General features: G+C 42.5%; 1 protein-coding gene across 1 annotated transcript in view; it reads left to right on the top strand.

Moving 5' to 3' along the window:
• Positions 1-25,197, top strand: part of LOC307126521 (L-asparaginase 1-like) — a 100,872-nt gene that overhangs the window by 4,362 nt on the left and 71,313 nt on the right. The window contains exons 2-3 of the mRNA XM_079817084.1: positions 20,091-20,152; positions 20,942-20,983. Coding sequence (XP_079673210.1) covers positions 20,120-20,152; positions 20,942-20,983 — 75 coding nt within the window. The 5' untranslated portion in view covers positions 20,091-20,119. The remainder of the gene's footprint in view (positions 1-20,090; positions 20,153-20,941; positions 20,984-25,197) is intronic.

The raw sequence follows: 25,197 nt of genomic DNA, 5'->3' as shown, positions 1-25,197 counted from the left end.
TCTTTCTTTACAAAGTGACATTGCCAATTACTTGTCTGGCATGCATAATACAACGTTTTAGTCATTTTTGCGGATCATTGTGGAGGAGGATCATTTTGATAATGTCATCTGGAAGGGGCGGGGGGGTCTTTGAACCCCTCCTGGCTTCACACGTGAGAATGCGCAACACGCTCCTGAAGAGTCTGAGGAGAGTCCTCTCAGCCCACATGCCTTAAGGGATTCACCCAAAAATGTGCATAAAACAGACTCAATGACAGCTGAGTAGAACTGCTCCTGTGGGAGGTTGAAATTCCTCAGCTGACAAAGGAAGTACAGTCTCTGCTGGGCCTTTTTCACAATGGAGTCATTGTGATTGTCCCACTTCAGGTCATGAGAGATGGTAGTGCCCAGGAGCCTGAATGACTCCACTGCTTCCACAGTGCTGTTTGTGATGGTGAGTGGGGGGAGAGCTGGACTGTTCTCCTGAAGTCCACTATCATCCCCACCGTTTTGAGCGTGTTGAGCTCAAGATTGTTATAACTGCACCAGACAGCCAGCTGTTCAACCTCCAGTCTGTAAGCAGACTCATCACCTTTTTGGATGAAGCCGATGACAGTGGTGTTGTCTGCAAATTTCAGGAGCTTCACAGAGGGGTCTTTGGAAGTGCAGTCATTGGTGTACAGGGAGAAGAGCAGTGGGGAGAGAACACACCCCTGGGGGGCGCCAGTGCTGGTAGTGAGAGTCCTGGATGTGAGTTTCCCCAGTCTCACGAGCTGTTGTCGGTCTGTCAGGAAGCTGGAGATCCACTGACAGATTGAGGATGGCATGGAGAGCTGGGTCAGTTTAGCTGAGAGAGGATCAGGCATGATGGTATTGAAGGCCGAACTGAAGTCCACAAATAAGATCCTTGCATAAGTCCCAGGTCTGTCAAGATGTTGCAGGATATAATGCAGTCCCATGTTGACTGCATCATCCACAGACCTGTTTGCTCTGTAGGCAAATTGAAGAGGATCCAGCAAGGGTCCAGTGATGTCCTTCAGGTGGGCCAGAACCAGTCTTTCAAACGACTTCATGACCACAGACGTGAGAGCGACAGGTCTGTAGTCATTAAGTTCAGTGATTTGTTTTTTTTTTGGGGACGGGAATGGTAGTGGAGCATTTGAAGCAACAGGGAACTTCACACTGCTCCAATGATCTGTTGAAGATCTCAAATGATTGGAAATTTGAGCCCATTCCTTCTCTATATGGCAACTGCTCATTTGAATCACACTCAATCACTATTACTCACCCTGCTAAAATCCATGTTGTAGTTATTTATCGCCCTCCAAGTCAACTGGGTAATTTCTTGGAGGAATTGGATATTTTACTCTCTCACTTCCCTGAGGATGGGACTCCTCTGGTACTGCTTGGTGACTTCAACATCCACCTTGATAAACCCCAGGCTGCAGACTTCACCACTCTTCTGACCTCATTTGACCTTAAGCGAGTATCTACTACAGCTACTCACAAATCAGGTAACCATCTGGACCTTATCTACACACGCTACTGCTCCACAAACAACACTTTAGTTACTCCACTGCACATCTCAGATCACTTTCTCATCACTCTTAACCTCATACTGACTCCTGACACAACACACACTCCTCTCCGCAGATCACCTTTCGGCATAATCTACGCTCGCTCTCTCCCTCCCATCTATCCACTATTGTTTCATCCTCACTCCCTCCACCTGCTCAGTTCTCAGCACTAGACACTAACAGTGCTACTGACACTCTTTGCTCCACTCTAACATCTTGCTTAGACAACTTCTGTCCCGTTTCATCCAGGCCAGCCCGCACCACCCCCTCTGCCCCCTGGCTGTCTGATGTTCTCCGTGAACATCGCTCTGGACTCCGGGCGGCAGAGAGGAAGTGGCGCAAAACTAAAAACGCTACTGACCTAACCCTGTATCAGTCTCTTCTCGCTTATTTCTCTACTAATGTCTTCACTGCTAAAACTTCATACTACCACAACAAAATCAACAACTGCTCTGACTCTCGTGCACTTTTCAGAACATTCTCTTCGCTCCTTTGCCCCCCCCTCCTTCATCAACTCTTACAGCTGATGACTTTGCATAATTTTTCACAAACAAAACCTCCTCCATCAGCAACCAATTCTCCACACCACAAACTGACACACACATCTCAACAGCCATCACACACACGCTCCCCTCCTTCTCTCTGCTCTCCGAAGCAGATGTCTCCAAACTCATCCTTTCCAATCATCCCACTACCTGTCCGCTTGATCCTATCCCCACCCACCTCCTTCAGGCCATTTCTTCTTCTGTTACTCCTGCACTCACTCACATTGTCAACACCTCTCTTCACACCGGGACATTCCCCACAGCATTTAAGCAGGCTCGGGTAACCCCACTGCTTAAGAAACCCTCTCTAAACCCAGCACTTTTAGAAAACTACAGACCGGTATCCCTTCTGCCTTTCATTGCAAAGACACTTGAGCGAGTTGTGTTTAACCAGCTCTCTGCATTTCTTGAACAGAACAACCTCCTGGACATCAACCAATCCGGCTTCAAAAGCGGCCACTCAACTAAGACTGCCCTGCTCTCGGTTACGGAGGCACTGAGACAGGCAAGAGCAGCTTCCAAATCCACAGTACTTATCTTACTGGATTTGACAGAACTGCTTGTGGTCTCAGCCAACCCAGCACTTCATCACAATCTCTCCATTCAGCTAGGCTCATCAACCATAACGCCGTCCAGGACAGCCAGGAACCTTGGGGTTGTGATTTATGATCAGCTAAAATTCACCGACCACATTACTGCAACAACCCGGTCCTGCAGATTTGCACCATACAACATTAGGAAGATTAGACCCTTCCTATCAGAGCAGGCCACACAACTTCTGGTCCAAGCTCTTGTTCTCTCCAGACTGGACTACTGTAATGCTCTTCTAGCGGGCCTTCCGGCATGCACTATCAAACCCTTGCAACTGATCCAGAATGCAGCGGCGAGGGTGGTCTTTAACGAGCCGAAGAGAGCGCACGTCACGCCTCTCTTCATCAGTCTGCACTGGCTACCAATAGCCGCTCGCATCAAATTCAAGGCACTGGTGCTCGCCTTCAAAGCAACCACTGGCTCTGCATCAATATACCTAAACTCGTTTGTTCAGACTTACACACCCTCCAGGAACTTACGTTCTGCCAGTGAACGACGCCTTGTGGTGCCATACCAGAGAGGCATGAAATCGCTCTCACTGACCTTTTCCTGGACCGCCCCCACTTGGTGGAATGACCTGCCTATCTCAATTTGTGCGGCCGAGTCTGTAGCCATTTTCAAAAAACATCTAAAGACACATCTCTTCCAGCAGCACCTGACCAATCAAGAATAGCACTTATTATTCTATTCATTTTCTGTCTGTCTAATTTATTTAAAAAAAAAAAAATCTGTTCTGTTCTGTGCTAGATTAACTGAGACTTTTTTTACAGCACTTGGATATTGTTGCCCTTGACTGTTCTAGTTGCTTCTATTGCTCTCATTTGTAAGTCGCTTTGGATAAAAGTGTCTGCTAAATGACTAAATGTAAATCTGCGTGAAGACTGGGGCCAGTTGGTCAGCGCAGGCTTTCAAACAGGCAGATGAGATGCCGTCTGGGCCTAAAGCTTTCCTAGTCTTCTTTTTATTGAAGACTCTGGTTACATCCTCCACACAGACCTTAAGCTCCGGTTGGATGGCGGGGGGTGATGGGGGACTTGTGAAGTGCAGATCAGAGCAGGTGTGTGGTGTGAGATGGTATTCATACCTCCTGGAGTGGTGCCGCACTTCTCTCTAGTAATTTGGCTCGTGGTCATAGAGTTAAACCTTGAATAACTGGGGCCCAGGTCAGGAAGCAGACAGACTGGCTAAACCGACCATCTGCTAGCTGTCTCACGTCACAGAAGTCACATAGGGACTCTTTCACCTAGATAGTATCACATCGAGACACTGTCTGTTCCCTGAATTAGTAAATACAAAAAACTCTCAAACCCATTTAAGGGTGAATTTTTTATTGATGTTCAACAAATTAAAAACGTTTCGGTTACATATGTAACCCTCGTTCCCTGAAGGAGGGAACGGAGATGCCACGTCTGAGTACCGACGAATAGGAATCTTGCTCGTGAGAGCCAATCTACTTCGAGTGTAACTAAAACGAGCCAATGCACATTGGCATGCAATGATTGCACCAGGTGCTCATGCCACGCAGCGCAGGTATAAATGAGACACAGGTAATTGCATTAGTCAGCCTTTTGCTGAGGAGCCGAGTGTGTAGACTGCACCTAAGCAGGGTGCAGAGGACATGGCGACAGGACGTGGCGTCTCCGTTCCCTCCTTCAGGGAACGAGGGTTACATATGTAACCGAGACGTTCCCATTCAGTGGGTCACTCTCGACACCACGTCGGAGTACCGACGAATAGGAATCCCTATCAAAGCGCCATGGCCTCTGGCCCCGTCCAGTGCCCTGTGTGAGCCACCTTAGCTCTCTTACCTGATGAGACGGGGCTCACACCGGGAGGTCCATCACTGCTGTTCCGCATGACCCGCTCAGTGATTATTGGATAACACTGGGAAAGCGTGCCCAGTAAGGGACGCTGCAGAACCCACATCGTACCCCGAAGGAGTTATGTGGAGTACAATGCTGAGCCGTAGCCTGCAAGGAGAAGGGGAGGCTCTCCCAAGGGAAAGTGGAGGGTTCCACATGAGCCCGACCTTCTCGGCAGCCCGGGAAAGCATGGCCATCATTTCTGGATCTGTATCGGGCACAGCGGGATCTGTATCGGGCACACCCCCTGTGCCAACACGTCATCTCCAGAGAAGTCTGACCCTCTCTCCGATGCAGCGATGGACATCTGATCATCAGGGGGAGCCCCGAAGGATACTGGTGGTGCACATCTCGAGGACGGCCCACCACGTTCCAATGTGGCAAGAGCAGCTTCCAAATCCACAGTACTTATCTTACTGGATTTGACAGAACTGATTGTGGTCTCAGCCAACCCAGCACTTCATCACAATCTCTCCATTCAGCTAGGTTCATCAACCATAACGTCGAGGCAGAGGCACAGGGACTCCACCCCTTGCGAGATGGAGTCTAGACCGCAACTCCGAGATGGTCATGTTCCCGCAGTGAGAACATGAGTCATCCACCAGCGCTGCCTCAGCGTGCTGAAAGCCCAAACACGAGATACAGTGCTGGTGACCATCCCTCGGTGACAGGTAACCACTGCATCCAGAAACACACAGTTAGAATGTCATCTTGAAAAAGACGCAAGCCCTATCTGTGTCGCTCTTTCAGAAGGACGCTCTCCATGGTGCTGAAGCACGCAGGGGGAGGAGTCGCGGCACTCAGGGGGATAGTGCAGCCTGGTGTGCGCACTCTCTCACACAAGGCACTCTGTACCAGCCGTAAAAACGGCTTTTAAGCGCTCTCCACCTAGCGCACCGTTTGCTCAAAGAGAACGCCCTGCGATCGCTCTGACGAGACGACAAGAGAGATGAAAACCCACGCGACCGCTGCAGTGCCGTCACACCAACACCTGACTGAAGAGATCCTTTCCAAGGGTGGCTCGTCTCAGTCAGGACTGCAAAGTTTTCGGTGAGTGAATACAGGCTTGTTGACACCATGAAACACTCGGCTCCAAAGCAAAAGGTTGACTAATGCAATCACCTGTGTCTCATTTATACCCGCACTGTGTGGCATGAGCACCTGGTGCAATCATTGCATGCCAATGTGTATTGGCTTGTTTTAGTTACACTCGAAGCAGATTGGCTCTCGCGAGCGAGATTCCTATTCGTCGGTACTCCGACGTGGCGTCAAGAGTGACCGACTGAATGGGAACTATATAATACAGATGAACAAATGATAAAGCTCGGGTTGCTGAATATTTAATCCCTTCCCTCAAAAGTACTTATTGTTGATGATATGATTATAGATCATAACCTAGATGTGCTGTGTCTGACAGAAACCTGGTTAAACCAGACAATGACATTACTTTAAATGAGTCCACCCCCCAAGATTATTGTTATAAATACGAGCCACGTCTAAAAGGAAAAGGGGGAGGTGTTGCTGCAATTTATAGTAATATCTTTAGTATTACTCAGAAGTCTAGTTTCAAATATAATTCTTTTGAAGTTCTGGCTGCAGATAAAGTTCTAATTGTTGGTGATTTTAATATCCATGTAGATAATGAAAAAGACAAATTGGGATTGGCATTCACAGACATTCTGAACTCTGAATTTAGACAACGTGTGTCAGGACCTACTCATTGTCGTATTCATACATTAGATCTAATATTGTCACATGGAATAAATGTTGAAATTCTGCAGCAGAGCGATGACATCTCAGATCAATATCTAATGTCATGTATACTTCATTTAGCCCAGGCTGCAAAACCACAAAAAAATTGTTTATAAATAATCTTCCTGATCAATTTCATCTCCTTAAGATCCCAGATAGTTTAGAAGAACTCGATATTGCAACAGAAACGATTGAGTCCCTTTTTTCCAGCACTTTAGACACAGTTGCACCTTTTTGCTTAAAGATTAAAGATAATAGTCGCTGTGGTACAAGCAGCCAGAAAATGGAGTGTAGCTAGAAAAAAACAAGACTAGAGTTTTTTTTGCATTTCATGGAAAGAGAGCACGATTGCATACAGAAAGGCCTTTAAAACTGCTAGATCTGCTTATTTTTTTACTTAGAAGAAAACAAACACAACCCTAGTTATTTATTTGATAATGGCTAAATTAACAAGAAATAAATATTCAACTTCACAGTTTGCAAACAGCACAGCAGTAATGACATGAACTTCTTAACTTGCAATATTTGATAATATTAGGGAGAAAATTATTATGCAACTGTGTAGGGGAGCGCAGGGCACAACCTAACGTGGGGTTAGTTGTAACACACATGGTTTAACACTTTTATTTTTGTATTTACTAATTGCCATATCAACATTATTTAGTGAAAAAATTGCGGCAAAATTAAAAAATCTTTGGAAGATATCACTTAACATTTATTTAAAATGCACGCACCACCGCTCGTTCGGTGAAGTTAAAGCTGTCAGGACGCGCTTTCATGCAAAATGGAAATACTCGCGTGAATTAGTAACATTTACAGATGAGGATATAACCTGTAAAATTTTACGCTTGAAGCCTTGAATTCCGCCACAAACTGTGGGCCGGGCGCGTATGCGGGAGTGGCGCATCGTGAGAAACTGCACGTTGTGTCCAAATTGAGGAGATGACAATTAAAGAATGATAGCAGAAGCTATGTGGTATTAATTATGCTAATTAGAAATTATGAATAGTGATATGTTTGTATGCATTATATATATGGATGAAGAAACATATTCAACTTTCCAGAAAATATACTTAATTAGCTCTATGAGCTGGCAGGCCTTTGTAACAAAACATTAGCAAAAGTAAATTTCTTACTTAAGTTTATTTTTCATATCTGTTTTTGTGTTTATTTAAAATAAGACAAATCTGATATTATATTAATCTAATATCTGTTATTTAATAGTTGGAGATGGTTCTTTAATGCTGATCTAACAGCAGAAGACACGAGCCGCGGGTTAAATCCCAGTTGCACAGATGGGGTGTGTTGTAACAATGTGTTACAATTAGCTCCTATTAGAACTACGCTATTATATTCTATACTTTTATGAATTATTTTGAGAAACCATGAGAAAAGGGTGAATAATGACTGAGAGTCAATGTTCAGAAATTATTCATTATTATTATGTTTTTAACTATGCTGTATAGCTGTATTTAGCAATGTGTTTGTTGTCAAACTCAAAAATGTGTATATTTTTAATGATTAAAAAATCCCATTATTTTATTTTAAAAAGTTAATAATTGTATTTTATTGACAACATATTTTAGTTTGTCTTGGATATTTTTTTTTATTATATCAAACATTTTAAGCTGTCATTTGGTCATGTTACAATGTGCCCTTTCTGTCATATATACTAGAAAAGGCAGTGTCTTCACAACTATGTTCCTTCTTAGAAAGAAATGGTATCTGTGAGGATTTCCAGTCAGGATTTAGACCCTATCATAGTACTGAGACTGCTCTCATCAGAGTTACAATTGATTTACTCTTATCATCCGATCGTGGTTGTATCTCTCTATTATTGTTACTCGATCTTAGCGCTACTATCGACCAAAACATTCTTCTGAATAGACTCGAAAATGATGTTGGCATTAGTGGCATTGCATTGTCATGGTTTAAATCATACTTATCTGACCGCTATCAGTTTGTAGCAGTAAATGAAGAGATGTCACATCGATCACAAGTTCAGTATAGAGTACCGCAAGGCTCAGAGCTAGGACCATTGCTTTTCACCCTGTACATGCTACCCTTGGGAGATATCATTAGAAAGCATAGCATTAGCTTCCACTGTTGATAATACTCTATATTTGATGATGCTCTATATTTCTTCACGCACCGACGAAACGTACCAATTCACAAAATAAATGGAACACATAGCTGATATAAAAAAAAATGGATGTCTAGTAGGGATGCAAAAATACAGTTAGTCCACGGTTCAATACATACCTCGGTTTTTAACCACGGTTTTCAGTTCGGTTCGGTTCTGATGGCTTGTCGCATCATATTTTTGCTATTCTATTCTTAGCCAACAGGAAAAGCAAGAGGTTAAGGAGAATTTTTTTTTTATTGCTTTAAAAGACTTGAAAAACCTTAAATAAACTTAAAACTTTACTTTAAAAAACCCTTGTACACATTCCTAGTGTACTGTATAATATGAAATAAATATATATATATAAGGATTTACACTGGCAGCTCAGAGCTGTACAGCAGCATTTAAGTATGAAATTTAATGAATAAATGTAAAAATAAAACACAGAATAAAACACTACATAGACTTCACATAAAATATACATTGATTCTTAGCTACTGTATTAGTTTTTCAGTCAAGAGCAGTGAGTTATTTTCTCTTTGTCTTTTGTTGTTTTATAAACCACTAAAGGAATAGTTCACTCAAAAATGAAAATTCTGTCATTGATTACTCACGCACAAGTTGTTTTAAACCTGAATAAAGTAATTTCTTCTGTTGGACATAAAATATATTTTGAAGAATGTTGGAAACCAAACAGTTGCTGTTCCCCATTGTAGGAAATAATAATATGGATGTCAATGTTTACCATCAACTGTCTGGTATTCAACTGTCTGTGTTCAACAGAAGAAATGAATACAGGTTTGGAACAACATTAGAGTGAGTAAATAATTACATAATTTTAGAGGTGAACTGTCCCTTTAAGGACAAGCGGCAGCGTGTTCACTTGGCTGCCCTGCTGTCAATTAAGACTTGCACGCATCTAATATACAGACACACGCCGATTTTACTTTCACTTTAGACATAACCGACTGTGTTTATGTTAACCATGTATGTATTTGACGTATTAGCGCAGTAAGACTACTTAGTCCAGTAATCACTTGTTTGACAGGCTTTTAGTGCGCATGCTCGGAATAGCGCATGGTGCCCTACGCGTAAGGCTTTAAAACGCATGCAAATAATGAACTTTCTTGATTGTGAATAAATATAGTGTTCCGTGAGTATAACTAACCACTAATGTGTAATGTGAATGTATGTCGCGTTGTTCAGTATTGGGATGGAGGCAAATGATAGAATGTGTAGAAAAAGAATTAATTAAATGCAAAACCGAGAAAACCGCAATTCAGAAGTGCATATTGAACCGTGAATGCCGTAACGAACGGTTCAATATTATATTGAGAATTGTGGCATCCCTAATGTCTAGTAATTTCCTAATACTTAATTCTGGAAAAACAGAGTTTCTAATTATTGGACCAAAAATCTAGTAGTAACCTAGAAAATTGTCTAACACTTGCTGGCTGTTCTGTCAAGTCTTCGTCGTCAGTTAGGAACCTGGGTGTGCTCTTCATTATCAATCTTCCATTTGAAAGCCACGTTTCTAGCATCTGTAAAAAATTCTTCCATCTTAAAAATATATCTAAATTATGACATATGCTCTCAATGCCAAATGCAGAACAGTTAATTAATGCGTTCATAGGCTAAATAATTAAAATGCTCTAATAGGTGGTTGCCCTGCCTGCACGCTTAATAAACAAACTCCAGCTGGTCCAAAACACAGCAGCTAGAGATCTCACTAGAACCAGGAAGTATGGCCATATTAGCCCGGTTCTGTCGACACTGCACTGGCTCTATAATAAAGCACTAAATGGATTAGCTCCCCAGTACTTGAGCGAGCTCTTAACGCATTATAATCCTTCATGTCTATCGCGGTCTCAAAATTCTGGCCAGTTTATAATACCTAGAATATCAAAATCAACTGCTGAAGTTTCTTTTCCTATTTGGCACCTAAACTTTGGAACAGTCTTCCTAGCAATATTTGGGAAGCAGACACACTCTGTCAGATTAAATCTAGACTAAAAATGCATCTCTTTAACCTGGCATACACAATTTCAATTATTCAAATCAGTTAAATGATTGTTAGGCTGCTTAAATTAGCTCAGCCGGAACCGGTAACACTTCCTATAACACCCCACATACTTGTTACATCATCAGAAGAATGGCATCTACGCTAATATTAGTCTCTCTGAATTCTGCAATGGGGATTTTCTGGGTTCAGTCTTGTTGCCCAGTTTGTAAGATGATAAATGTATAAATGATAAATGTACACCCCTGTTTATTTATTTAATCAACATATGATACCTAAATACTATCAATGTTTCATGGGGCAAGACCTGACCTGTAAATAATTTACGGTAACACTTTCTATGAAGCCTGCACTCAAAAAACAGTAATGTCTACATTTAAGATTTATGTATTTGAATCACATATAAAATCCCAGTTTTACCATAAACATATTAATAAACTGAATGTGATTGATATTTGTCAGTAATAAATACATTTAATGGATTAAGATTCATGTAATAATACACAGCAAAATGTTCATGATAAATCAATTCTGCCTAGTGTTCATGTGTGTGCACACTACGGATTTAAAGTACCATTGAAGCAGTGTTGAAGTTAATGAGATAATTAAGTGATGATTTAGCACTAGTGATGAACACATGCTGTTAACAAGCAGAATCACTGAAGGAAAGAGGAACATAAGAACTACAAATGACTTCCGCCACAGCCTTAGATTAAATCCACTGAAAGATGCCTTTATTTCTGTTTTAGAAAATAATTTTCAAATTTCATTTAGCCATGATGGAGATCAGTGTGTGCTTTAATTGGGCTTATGGACTTTTTAACATTAGATTTTCTGCTGTAGCTGTGTGTTTATAAAGCATTACACTTGTTGAGATTCATACGCTGATTCTTTATTTCTGTGTATCTAAGTAATGCTGTAGATAAAAAACTAAATGTTTTATGAAATCCTGCATATTATTTGATTACCACAAAACTGCTGGATCTCTTACTGTAGAATCACAGTGATTGACTGAATGAGATCAGTGATTTAGGCCACTACGCTATGTTTATCATTCATTAATAAATAGCCAACATCACCTGATCACATTTTTTCTTTCTTTACTATAACAAATGTGCTTTATAAACACACGTTACAGCTGTCAGGGATGAATGAGACAGATGCAATAGTGAATGCAGTGAAGTTAGATAAACACTGGTGAAAATAGCATTCAAATGCCAGTGAGTCTAACACTTAATGCTAGGTGCAGAGAGTATGTGGTATCCAGGCAGCGCCAAGTGCAGCAAACAATCAGTCCATAATCAAGATCCAAAACCATCAGAGCAACAATAATTCAGGCAGGAACAGGACTTCTTGCCTGCAAAAGTGCAAAAGTGCAAAGTGAGTTTGAGGTGGACTGCCACTGAGTTAATGATCTTAGTGACCGTGAACGGGCTGATAAATTTAGGAGCTACCTTATTGCTGACAGAGCGGAGAGGGATATTCTTAGAAGCATGCCACACTTTTTGACTCACTATGTTGACAGGAGGCTTTGACCGGTGGTGATCGGCCTGAGCCTTGGTGCACGCTCCCACCTGGAGGAATCAAGCACAATGTGGGACCAGGGTCTCAAAGGGACTGACAAGCTATAGATTGCCACCAGAATTGCTGCTACAAAAAACTTTGATTCAATTTTGATTTACCCCTGAATGACAGAACATGCTAGAACAATGACTACATCTGATAAAGTGGATCGTAAATACTCTGGCACACACAAATGACCCGGTGGGCAACTGGATGGAGACATTGCCCCTTATAAGGCATTGCGAACCTTCAACACAACCTCCCACGTGAGTGATAAAATGATCAAATAAAATGCATTCGAGAGTGGACTGTTGCTCGGAATTATCAAAAATACGAGACTAGGCATTTAATGTTCTTGGAACCCGGACGGTAAGAAATGGAAAATTCAAAATGCCCGAAAAATAAAGCCCACCGAGCCTGCCTGGAGTTAAGTCTTTTGGCAGATTTGATGTACTCGAGGATCTTATGATTGGTCCAGACGATGAAGGGTACCCCTGAACCCTCTAACCAATGACGCCATTTTTTCCAGCGCTAACTTGACAGCCAACAACTCTAATGTCGGAATTGTGTTCGCCATGTGTCAAATGATGAGAAACGTGTAAGAGTGCATCTTGTCATCCACAGAAGAGCACTGGGAAAGAACCGCGCCTACCCCCACCTCTGAAGCATCGACCTCCAACACAAACTGACATGAGGGATCAGGGGCTACAAGAAAGGGAGGCAGGGTCGGACCACCTGAACGCCGTCTTGGTGGAGGTCAAGGAAGTCAGAGTGGCTAGTTGACTGAAATAGTAAACAAAATGCTGTTAGAAATTAGTGAACCCCAGAAACCTCTGCAAGGCCTTGCAGGAATCTGGGGTTGGCCAATCCACCACAGCCTTAACCTTGTTGGAATCAATGCACACTCCCTCGGACAAGACAATGTACTCCAAGAAGGAAACTGACTGTGCATGGAAAACGCATTTCTTTGCCTTGACAAAAAGCCCATCCTCTAACAGCCTCTGGAGCACCCGCCTGAGAATGCTGAACATGTTCCTGGAGAGAAGAAGAAAATATCATTGTCATCCAGGTAGACATAAATGAACTGGTCTACCATATCTCTCAGCATGTCATTAACGAGTGCTTGGAAAACGACTGGGAGGTTTGACAGGACAAAAGGCATAATCAGGTAATGCCCCTTAGTGGTGTTAAATGCCATTTTCCATTCATCCCCCTCTCTAATCCGGACCAAATGATAGGCATTACGCAGGTCCAGTTTCGTGAAAACAGGCGCTCCCTGCAACCGCTCGAAGGCTGAAGACATCAACGGCAAAGGATAAGTATTCGCGATCGACGAGCCCAAACCCAGCCAGAGGTTGAGAGGAGTCATCGCCCCAAAGCCCGGACCACAGCGAGGGTCTGACCAGGTGCATGAGCCGGCAACATCATGCGTCATGGAGGGAGTACTTGTGGAGCTAGAGGGCTGGGAAAGGAGTCCCACCCACCACCCTGCCGCGGAGGAGGAAAGGAGGTCCTCTGGTGGACATCTTGAGGAACTGAAGGACATTTTTGAGGTTAATTTAATGGACTTTTTTGTAGAGGTTATACCAAGTTCCCCTGTATCCCCAGTGGCCCCTGTATCCCCAGTGCCCCCTGTATCTCCAGAGTCTTCCCTCTCCCACCTGAAGGATAGCAGTGGAGGCAGGGCTGAGGAACTGGCTGACTGACAGCCATTTCTTCAGCCTTGCCTCCGCTGCTGTCCTTCAGCCCCTCTGCTCTGCCCATAGGCTGTGTGGACCCGCCCTGTGTCCCCAGTCCATCAGCTCCAGCCAGCACAGAGGATCCCCTGTCGTCACCGCCAGTCTCTGCACTCTGCACTCCACTGCGGCCCGTCAACACTTCGGCTACGCCCTGGCTCCTCCCTCCCTCCCTCAGCTCCACCGGAAACCTCCGGCCATACGGCTTCTCTGGGCTCCCTCGTCTCTCCGGCTCTGCCTTGGTCTACCTGCCTGCACCTTCGGCTTTGTCTGGCTCCACCTTCCCCTCTGGTCCGCTTTCGTCATCGGTCCCACGGGCTCAGCCTCTGTCCTGCGGTCATCCGGCACCTCCTCGGATGCTTGTCGCCGCAGCTGCTCCTCTGTCTTTTGTGCCCCCGGTCTCAAACGGGCTCATCGACCCTGTTTCGTCATCGGCCGTCCCCAGGGTGGTTTCCTCCGTATCATCCACTCCATGGCTCCTACTGCCTCCGACTCCACCCTGGGGCCTCATCCTGGCTGGTCTCTGGTGCACCATCTGGCTCGTGCTCCAGGCTCCCCACTGGCTCCTCCCGCCGTCTACGCCCCCATGGACTTGTTCTTTCTTTTGGACTGTTTTTCTTTGTTTTGGACTTTGTCTTTTCTCCTTTTTGTTTCCACGCCCTCCTCCTGTGCCCCCACCCTCCCTCCTCAGATGTTCCCTTTACGGCAAGAGGACGTGCCTACTCAGAGGGGGCGTAATGTTACATGTCTAGTCTGTTTTGCTTGTCTTTTGAGTTTGTTCCTTTGTTCAGTTTTCCCGTCATCTCCTCATCATTGTCATTATTAGTTCATTCGGTTCACCTGTGTCTAGTCAATCACCTTGTTAGCCCTGTGTATTTAGTCCTCAGGTTCCCCTCAGTGTTTGTCCGTCAACGATCCCATATACTGGTGTGTTTGAGTTTTCCTGAGTTTATATTCTATTAAAGTTCCTGTTCCAAGTTCTACTTCGTGAGTTTGACCTACACACTAGTTTGTAACAATTATGACCACATTATAAAATGCATTAGATCAGTGGTTCTCAAACTTTTTATACCAAGTACCACCTAAGAAAATATTTGGCTCTCTAAGTACAACCATAATGACCAACATTAAAATACAGTAGCGTAGTTGGCCTAACTATTCAGCTACAGCTCTGCACAGTTAAAAAACGAGGCAGTTTATTCCTACTAAGACTATTTATTGTTGTCAGCCACTTTAACATTGTAAATACACAGTTTGTACATTAACACTGCATTGTGCTTACATACAGGTACATTAAATAATGATTCAATTAAAATGTGTTGTACCAAAAAGTTAAATTAAAACTGTACTGTACTTAAATGTAAAAAAGATACTCAAATAAAGATTAAATTAAAATGTACAGTGTTTTAGCATGATTTTATATTTAAAGTCCCTATAAAGTCTAAATGAAATATGTGTTCTGAGTTTGTCACACCACAGAAAAAAATATTAACCATTCAGCCAAATTTGAATGATTAAAAAAATCTGCCAGGTAAATGAAATAGCTTATCAAAATCTTGAAAAAAGGAGCAGCATTCTCTGCTCTCAATCACTAGGGTCGTGTCCGCTGTACTGCACCACTGCACCAGATGTCGGTGGGATGGGAGGATGAAGGCTGGGGCGGCCCCATTTTGCAGTGTGTGATAAAGTGAGCTCCACCAGATCGCTTGGGGATGTAGTTAATGTCCGTAAGATGTAAAATAAAAACTGATGGCTCAGTCCGCAATGGCCTTTTGTGCAAAGTGATATTTATTTACAGTGGCAAAAGAATTTAGTCCAACGGTGAACAGTGTATATACTAATACTATGTACAAATCATCCATACATAGTTCACTTGTATTCATCACCTTTAACACTCCTTTATAATTTCTGAGAAAACGCGTGACCGGAGATTCTTGGGAATTCGTAAATTGTAATTGTCCATTTCTGGCCAATTCAACATAAGGCAAGTGTGTGAAGCTTCAGTCCACTTGGGTCCTGCCCCTGTGTCTATACAGTTACCTGTCACTGAGTCCAAAGTAAAGGAACTTGTAGAAGGGTTTCACTGAGCCCATGGCATCCCTCAGTGCTTCGGTGCCGTGGATGGGACCATGTGGAAATCAGGCAGCCAATCGTAGCGTGGTTTTGCGTTTTCATGTGGACAGAGATTTTTTTTTAAACCGTGCTTGTGTGGACGCGATTGTTTTTTAAAACGGAGGAAAAACTCTGGTTATAAAAATACCCGTGTACGTGTGGACTAGGCCTAAATTGTGTTGGGGTTTTTTTTTCAAAATGAACTGACACTTAAGGCTTTATACAAGTATATGGTTTTTTTATGATAGTTTGACTTTTTTGGCCTCGATAGCAAGTAGTAGTAGTAGTAGAAAAATCATACTGAGGGACAGGCCATTTTCAACATTTCTGCAAGATGCTTTGCACAAAAATGTGATTTAAAATCAACAAAAGAAACAGAAATTAATTTATTCTTATGTTATGAGACATATTATGGAAAGTAAATTATAAAATATTTTATTTGTTTTATGGTTTATTAAGATTTACAGAGGTTTTTTTTCTGAGGGACACAAAATGGCACGTTTTCGTATAATGACCCAGATAAACATTCAAGTTCACACAGACTTTAATACTGTCAGTCCCACCGCTGGCCGTCTTGATGCCCTAAGCGTAATGCATCAGTGAATCAAGCCAGTGACTAAAACGATCAACTTCACATCATTTCTGTTAGTAGTGTTACGACTGGCTCATATACCGCAACATAAAAGAGACAAACAACCAGATGGTTTAAACAATAAAACAATTTATTTATAAAAAAAAAAAAAAAAAACTGTTATTAAACAATCAAAAGAAAACCAACGTCTAGGGGAAAAAACATGCGCGTGTGGTAACTAAATATTCTCTGACACAAACAATCAATAAAGGAAAATAATATTAAGGAAATTATATAAACAGGAGAGACATATATATAGAGAGAGATACTCTAAAACATGCAGATCTTATATCCCAAACGCCATGATAATGGGTTGATTACTAATAGAATGCACCTGTAGCCCAACTAACATCTGCACTGTCTAGCAGAGCCAGCAGGGGGCAACAGGCAGGCGTAACAGTAGCATGAAACAAATCTGTTATTTATATGATCAGACTACAGAAAGCAATCAGAGAACACACTCTTTATAATGTTCGGATCTGTTAATCACACGTCGCGAGTGTATCTGCACACTTCTCCAAACTGCCGTTATAATGATGCTGTTATGCTGCACAACAAAGCTCTTACTGTATTCATGTCTACGTCATGTTTGCTGTTAGTTTTGGTGAAAGCATTTTGTGAGAGAAATAACATTGCAATGACGAGATCACTGCATTCACACGATCAACAAGATTGCTCATCGCTGCAGCCGTTCATGTGATGGAAAAAGATCTAAAAATAATGCTATAATCAACACTTTGACGATTTGTTCATCTCGACGGCTGTGATGGTAAAAAAAATAAAAACGTAGTTTAGTGGGTTTAGAGGGGTTCCACATTATACAAAGTTCGTAGAATAAGGAGGAAGAAGACAGGGTCGCATGGCTGGGACTCGTGTTTATTCAGAGCTCTCAGATACAAACAAAAACTTGCGCTCTCAACATCTCGGTACAATAAAACTTGCTCAGCTATCTTTCCCCAGCTCTCTGTTAGTGATGTGTCGTTCATGCATTCGTTCATTTTGAACGAATCTTTAGTATGACTCAAGAACAACGGGTTGTCTCAGAGAGCGATTCGTTCATTTTGTGTTGACTGCGCATGCGCAACATCCCATATGCTCTGTACAGGAAACAGAATTGATTAGTTCATCTCTCAAGTCTTTGGGTTTGAGTCGTTCGTTCAAGTCCCCATAGGCTGAATGCAGAAACAGTTCATCTCTCGAGTCTCGTTCTTTTGTCACGTGACGTGACAGCCGTGTCGGATACAGAAATTAGTTAATTCCTTTACAGTCTATGGTTAATTCACAACCGTCCTTACAAACAAGTGAGTATTTTTATTTATTTTTTGTTTAGTTCAGTTTTTTAGCTAGTATAATAATTGATTTTAATATGAAGCCTGGACGCATTGGGTTGTTTGCACATTGCACATATCTTCTGATGATTTTATAATAATAAATATATTACAACATGCAGTCAATAATACGACTGTAATGTATATGTTGCGAGACACTGAACAGAGAAGCGGTCACATGAAAAAAGAACGAATGACTCGAACGAGAAGACTCAAGAGATGGACTAATCAATTCTGTTTACGGACGCATGTATTGCATATGAGGCTGTCACAGCCCAGACCAGACATGATGATGAACTAACGGCTCATACCCGAAGACACGAGAGGTGTTCTAAACTTTCCAGGGAACAGACGTGATTAAATGTGAAGTGACAAAGGAAAGAAAGATTTGGATCGGGAGGTGAGGTGAACTAACAGACTGCATACATAGCCTGAAGACCCAGCTTAAGCAATTAATTAATATTTTCTTTTCTCAAAGTTTGGCCATGGCTGCATTAGCTTATAGTTTTTTTATTATTATTCCAAAAGTACTAAATGTGTTGAAAAATGTAGCATGTAACATTTGAATTAGATTCTGCTGAAATGAATGAAAAGATTTGTTAATTTTGCTGAACGAGATTCAAAGATCCGAGTCTGTAAAATGATCCAAACTCCCCACTACTACTCTCCGTCTCTCTGCTCCACGAGTGCGCAGTCCGTCTCTCTCAGTGCTCGCAGACCTCGCTAAACCACGCCCCCTCCACCACATAATCTAATACTCTTTCAAATGCAAAGATGTCAGCCAATCACAACAGTGGGCATTTTCACTGAAGTCTCACAGCAGACACGCCCCTTGAAACAGAGCATTCAAGCCAGAGGGCTTATATCAGTATAGAAAAAATCCCTTTTATTTCTAAATTATGACATTTTTAATGTAAAAACCATACTAGCAATATAAGTACACCTCAGAATACAGAATCCACACTATAAAATAAAATAAAAAATCCATGCCATGGGACCTTTAAAGCAAAAACTCTAGGCAAATACATCCATTAGTCAAAAGTCTTGTGAACACATATCTATTGTGTGTTTTGAGGCCTTAATTTTAAAACAATTTTTTTTTGTTTTTTCAAAAACCATGCATAAACATTTTTCTCTCAAAAATACAATCATGTACATACATGTTGCTCACATATTATGGTAGCCCATTTTGTGCTGAATACAGTGTAATGACACTTTTGCCATTAATGTGTTTATAAGCAACTGAAAAAAACATAAATGTCAGAGTATGTCAAAACTTCTAAAGGGCCCCAAAACAGCTCAGACTCCTAGGGGTTAATGGAATGCATAGCTGATATAAAAAAAATGGGATGACCAGTAATTTCCTGCAACTTAATTCTGGTAAAAAAAAAAAAAAAACAGATTCTAATTATTGGAACAAAAACCCTCTGCAAGTAGTAACCTAGAATACTGTGTAACACTTGATGGCTGCTCTGTCAAGTCCTCGTCGTCACCTATTGGTGAAAAACTGTTTAACGGTCTAACTCCACAGTTGAGTACTACACAGTTCACAGTCTTTGTAATGTGTTTCAGCAATACATTTCTAACATTTATAATGTATTTAGAAACAAATCTCAGAATTGCCTTTACAGGGACTTTAGTGATAATTTAGTGATTGCTCTGTATGCCACTAGAGGGAGCCTGAGTACCACTATGGTACTCGTACCACACTTTGAGAACCACAGCTTCTTTAGATGTTTAAAAGAAGACTTGTTTTTGACACTTTACTTTAAGCAGTAAAGGACACTCATAAGATATAGTGTGATACTGTGCAGATCTTAAGTAAACAATGTCAAGATATGAGACTATAAGCATCCGTTATAACTTCATACTCATACTTCAATATCATCATACTCTTAATAGTTATAATCACAATAGGTAAGTAGTATTACTGTTGTTACGATTATTCATGAGATGATACAATACATTATAAGGTCCTTTATAAGGCATTATATGTGTATTATAATGCAATAAAAATACCCTTATGATGCACTATACATGCAGGCTTCATCTGGAGTTATAATGCATTGTACTCTTAAAAGTTATAACCACAAGTAAGTATTATAATGTATTATAAGTACTGTTATGATTATTTATTAGATGATACAACATATGATAAGGTTGTTTGTCAGGCATTATGTGTGTATTATAAGACATTAAGAATTCCCTTATAATGCATTATGAATATAGGATTCATAGAAAGTGTTACCGCATTTACTTTTCTCTCCAGGGAAATAATTACAGATCCGAATCCAGAAGATGGCGTGCTGGAATAAGAAGAAAAAGGAAAAGGTGACCAACCAGTCCAATCCATTAGATTTAGAAGAACCAACTGAATTTAAACTAAATGGGTGTGAAACATGTGATCCAGATAAAAAGGAAGACGGTGAAGAAACATTTTATATCCTCCTGGGACCCAGGAATAGACTTTTGTCCACTGTTGTGTACATTATATTTTAGTGAATTTCTCTGACATAATACATGTCACCGTTTTAATGGATGTCCTGAAAAGAGCACATTTGGGGCTTTTCAGAAATACCCAATGTTTAGAAGTTCAACCAGGACAACAACTTCTCATTGTCTGGAAAAATGACTGACATTAATTTAGTGATCAAATGTAGCACTTTTATGGAAATATGATAATATTTTGTAATCATAATTTAAATCTGATTAATTTTCAAATTGTTTGTTATAAATCAACATCTCAGGAAAAATCAATGTTTCTAATCAATGACAAAATATGACAAAATGTCCATGAGACACCAGGACTTACATTTTGGGAGACACAACAAGTGGATAGGGAAAGAAATTACATATCAATATTCCTATGAAATATTAGATATTGTTATGAAAATGCTTCAAATTATTACTCCCATTATTACACTTCTTTTTTCATTACATGTTGCTCCAAGAACACATTAAGATGCAAATTAGATCCAGTGTATAGATACATTGCACTTATTTTTTAAACAACTGAGTCCTGGACATAGCAATTTAGTTCTCTCTCCATTTGTTTTTATGCTCTAAACAATGTAATGACATGAAAAAATACTAAATACATTTTTTTTCTCTCTGTACAAGGTTGTTCCAGTTATTGTCACACCAGGAGATCCAACCCCTGAGGTAAACACAGACCATAGTCCTAAAACAAATACATCAGGAAGAGAACATCAGGCAGATGATTAACTCAAGATAAAAATGTATTGTCAAAGTCGAACCGTTATAGTCATAGCGCCACCAGCTGGCAGCAGGAAGTGTGACTTTGGCATAGTCTTCCAATATTCACCAAGGTGCGAGGACCCGATTGTAATTGCTCAGCCTATTATTATTCTCCGAAATGAATCACATTTTTGAGGGCCTAAACATGCTTGAAAACTCACAAAACTGTGCACACGCATCAGAAGTGGTGAAAATTTACATCTGATATGGATTTCAGAATTAGACGTGGGAAAATGGCTCGATAGCACCACCTACAAAATTTCAATTAAGCGAACGTTTGAGCTACGTTTCACGTAAAAGTATGAAATTCGGTAGACACATGTAAAAGCCCAACACCTACAAAAAAGTTGTGGACACAAAATCTGAAAACGTCTGAAGTGAGATATTTCTGAAGAATCTGAAGTGAGATATTTAGAATTTTCTTTTCAAAATTTTAGCAGTTTTTGCCATTTCCAGACTTTAACAAACTCCTCCTAGAAATGTAATTAGATCAACATCATATTTGGTCAGTCTAATCTAAAGGCCTTAGCGATGTTAAATTGTGAAGATCTTGAGTTTTCACCTGCTGGCAACAGGAAATGGCATGCTTTACACTGTAATTCACTCCCAGAAACTCATTTAAATACGCCATGAAGAGCCAAACATGCTAGGAACACATTAAATCAAGGAACTCTTGGCTAAGCGCTAATGTATGCGATTTATGCCACGAAACAGGAAGTTGTTGTACCTCTGCCTCAAACTTCACATATTTGATAATAGTCCTGATCTGAAGACATCTACATGCTGTTACACCCTGCTCAACATTAAGGGAGATGACACGGCAGAATAAATCCAGACATAAAATGTAATAACCACAATAACATAATCAAAAAGTCAGTTGGTGTGTCAGGGCCTTAAAACCACTGCATGAAAGGAGTCTCTTAATCAAATATTTTTTATAAAAACAGTACAAAATAAAAACCCTGTCTGAACATATACGTTCACAAAAAATCTGAATATGTAATGAAATAAACAAAGAAATGTAATGGAATTAACAAAGGATAATTAACCAAACATTTTAGACTATCCCCAAACAATTTTTGCAAAGTTTTACAAATTGCAGGCAATAATAACATTAAATAAAAAGGAGATGAAATGTGGAATATAAAAAAGTTTGTTTAAAAAACACCAAAAACTGATATGCTCAAAATAAAAATATGGAATAAAAAAGAGCAGGGATTCACTTGCTCAAGAACGTCTCCGGTTACGTATGTAACCTAGGTTCCCTGAGAACAGGGAACGAGACGCTGCGTCAGCTTGACGCTACGGGAACGCCTCCAGCGTGACAGGTGTCTGAGCTACAATCGAATCACATCAGTCCTACTGACCGGCGACAGCCGATGATGTCATCAGGGTGCGACCAGGAAGTATATAAGGGCGCCCTTCGTCTTCAGGGACTGTCCGGCAGGCAAACCCTGAGGCATGGCAAAGCGACGCAGCGTCTCGTTCCCTGTTCTCAGGGAACCTAGGTTACATACGTAACCGGAGACGTTCCCTTTCGAAAGGGAACTCGCGCTGCGTCAGCTTGACGCTACGGGGAACGAAATACCAACACCGCCATGCCGAGGGGAGTGCATGCCTACTGGCAGTGACCACTGTCAGAACAAACAAATTCAACTGAAATGCCTGAACCACTCCCCCTCTGGTCACAAAAGGCTGTCAGTGACAGCATTCCCTACGGTCATAGCCCAAGCTACAAGCCCGAGTAGGAAGCTTCAAACACTTAGAGAAGTTCTACCCAGGCCGCTCAAAGGCCCGGATCCAACCCATTCAAAAGAAGGGGGCTCCTTTAAGGGAATGTGGCTAGGGGGCCCTAGGGCGCCCCAGCCAGCCACTACCGCCACCAAGGAGGCCTAGCTTGGTGCCTTTTTCAACAGGGACTTCAGCCGGGCCATCCCTGTCTGTTCGATAACAGAGCCTCTGGACACTCGCCTTCAGAAGAGGCATCCAGTCCCAGGGACTGCAGAATGGCAGTGGCCTCCTCGGACCGGATCTCAGAGACGGGAATCCCGGAGAGCAGCACTCAGCACAGCGCTTTCTACCCTTGCTAGCGAGGGGAGTAATCTGCTCAATCCTTGGATCTACTGAGCTATTATCAGATAGAAACACTCAGGAGGCCAGACTGGCCTAAAAACTGATCTAATTGGGAGGCCACCCTAGGGGCCTACGACCACCCGATCAGGCCCAGGCAGCCTTGGCTCACATATGACCCTTCCGAAAGGAGGGGAGCTTAAAGGGGGCTGCCCGGTAGGTAAACCAGGTTGCAGGTTGAAATCCCCTCCTTGGGGACCAAGTAGCAGAAGCGACATCAGTCGCGCTAGGGTGACCACTAGCTGTCAGCATCATGCCAGTTAATAGTCTTTGTACTGAGAACCAAAGGCCCATTAGGGAGGCCTAGTGAGGCCCAGTGTATGCCAGAGAAGCCTGAGAGGTCATGCTCAGGAACTCGCTTAGAGGGAGGCCTGGTGAGGCCTACTACCTGATAGCAGTTGAAGCCGACTGTCAAAGTAGCTGGAAAACGGAAACTCGTCTTCTCAGGGAGGCCTAGTGAAGGCCTACTACCTGAAGGTCAAGCTACACCAGCTAGCCGAGTATCCTGACTCGGGAACTCGCCCTCAGGGAGGCCTAGTGAGGCCTACTACCTGATAGCAAGCCTCAGGGAGGCCTAGTGAGGCCTACTACCTGATAGCGACCCGTGCTAGCTGTTTCTCAGGTGACTGGAGCCCAGGAACATGCCCTTAGGGAGGCCCGGTGAGCCCTACTACCTTACGACCAGTCTTGGGGAGGCCTGATGCAGCCTACCACCCAACAACAGCTTAGCAGCCCATGCTAGCTTACACAGCGACTGGCGAATGGGAGCCTGCTTCCAGGGAGGCCTCATGGGGCCTACCACCTCACAGCAGGCCTGCAGGGACAGCTTCCTGGTGACAGGAGTGAAAAACTGCAATGTTATAACCTTGGGCTGACAGTAGCTTCTCTGCTGGCTGACAAAAAATAAACATCCAACTGCTAACAAGGGTTATAGTTGGGAACTGCTACTTGAAACCAACATCGTTGGGGAGTAATATATATAGTACACACAAGGGGCCGAACTTTGCAGAGGCCTACCAAGGCTGACTACCTATGTTCAAGGTTGCAGCTAGTAATTTGCCAACCTCCCCAAACGTCGGGACTCACTCGCAAGGAGGCCTAACTCTGAGGCCTACCACCTGACCTGGAGTCTACTGCCAAGACTGCCCCAGCTGGCTACTCACAGCCAGCTGGCCTAAAAATCATCCCAGCCTAGCTGGGTGACCCATCCCGAAGGCCTCCAATTCCTTCTGGAGCCAACTGTACAATGTTGCAATCTTATCGGCAGCGCCTACAAACACTGGAACCTAATCACATTGTCCATAGCAGGGTACTCGGCAAACCAAACGCCCTGTACCCCCTAAACGGGGGGAGTACCACATACGCCACCCACCTCATGAAGGTCCTAGCTTTAATAGCGCCTATCATACCATGTGAGGGCGTCAGCCATGGAAATGCTCTGGCTACAAGGGAGCTCACGACCAAACCTACATAAACAAAAAGGTTGTGAAGTGCTGCTCAACCCGAGCCATGGGTGAGGCAGAATGATACAGAGCTGGATGTGGAGGTACTCAAATCTACCCTGCTTTGTCAGGGGAGTACGACCAACTGGCCATGAAAATTTATATTAAAAAGGCCAGGGCCTGCCAAAAAACTGGCGGCCTCTAAACACTAGCTCTGGAGGGCCGGGTTGAATATGCATACGGAATTTTCGTACTTGCATGAAAAAACGCCTTAACCCTGCCCCACGACTACTGGCTAAGTCGCTATCAATTCTGCACAGCACCAACCTGCATTACTAGCAAAGGCCCCAGAACGCAGGCAAGGGGGCGGGCCTTGGCCGGACTACTCTGCGTAAGAGGAGGCTGCATTAGGGACAAATAATAAAGCTAAGTTCAAAAAAGGAACAGCTACCCGGAGCGCTAGCGCTTCTTTTCCATTCAAGCGCGAGGTGTTTCTCATCGCTTTAGACGGCAGGGTGGGAGCTCTAAGTGTCGATGGCCTCCCCG

Source organism: Gobio gobio, assembly GCF_949357685.1.
Source record: "Gobio gobio genome assembly, chromosome: 1".
In the NCBI taxonomy this organism is placed as follows: domain Eukaryota; kingdom Metazoa; phylum Chordata; class Actinopteri; order Cypriniformes; family Gobionidae; genus Gobio; species Gobio gobio.
Note: the sequence above shows the minus strand (reverse complement) of the source record. Positions and strands in the feature narration are given on the sequence as shown.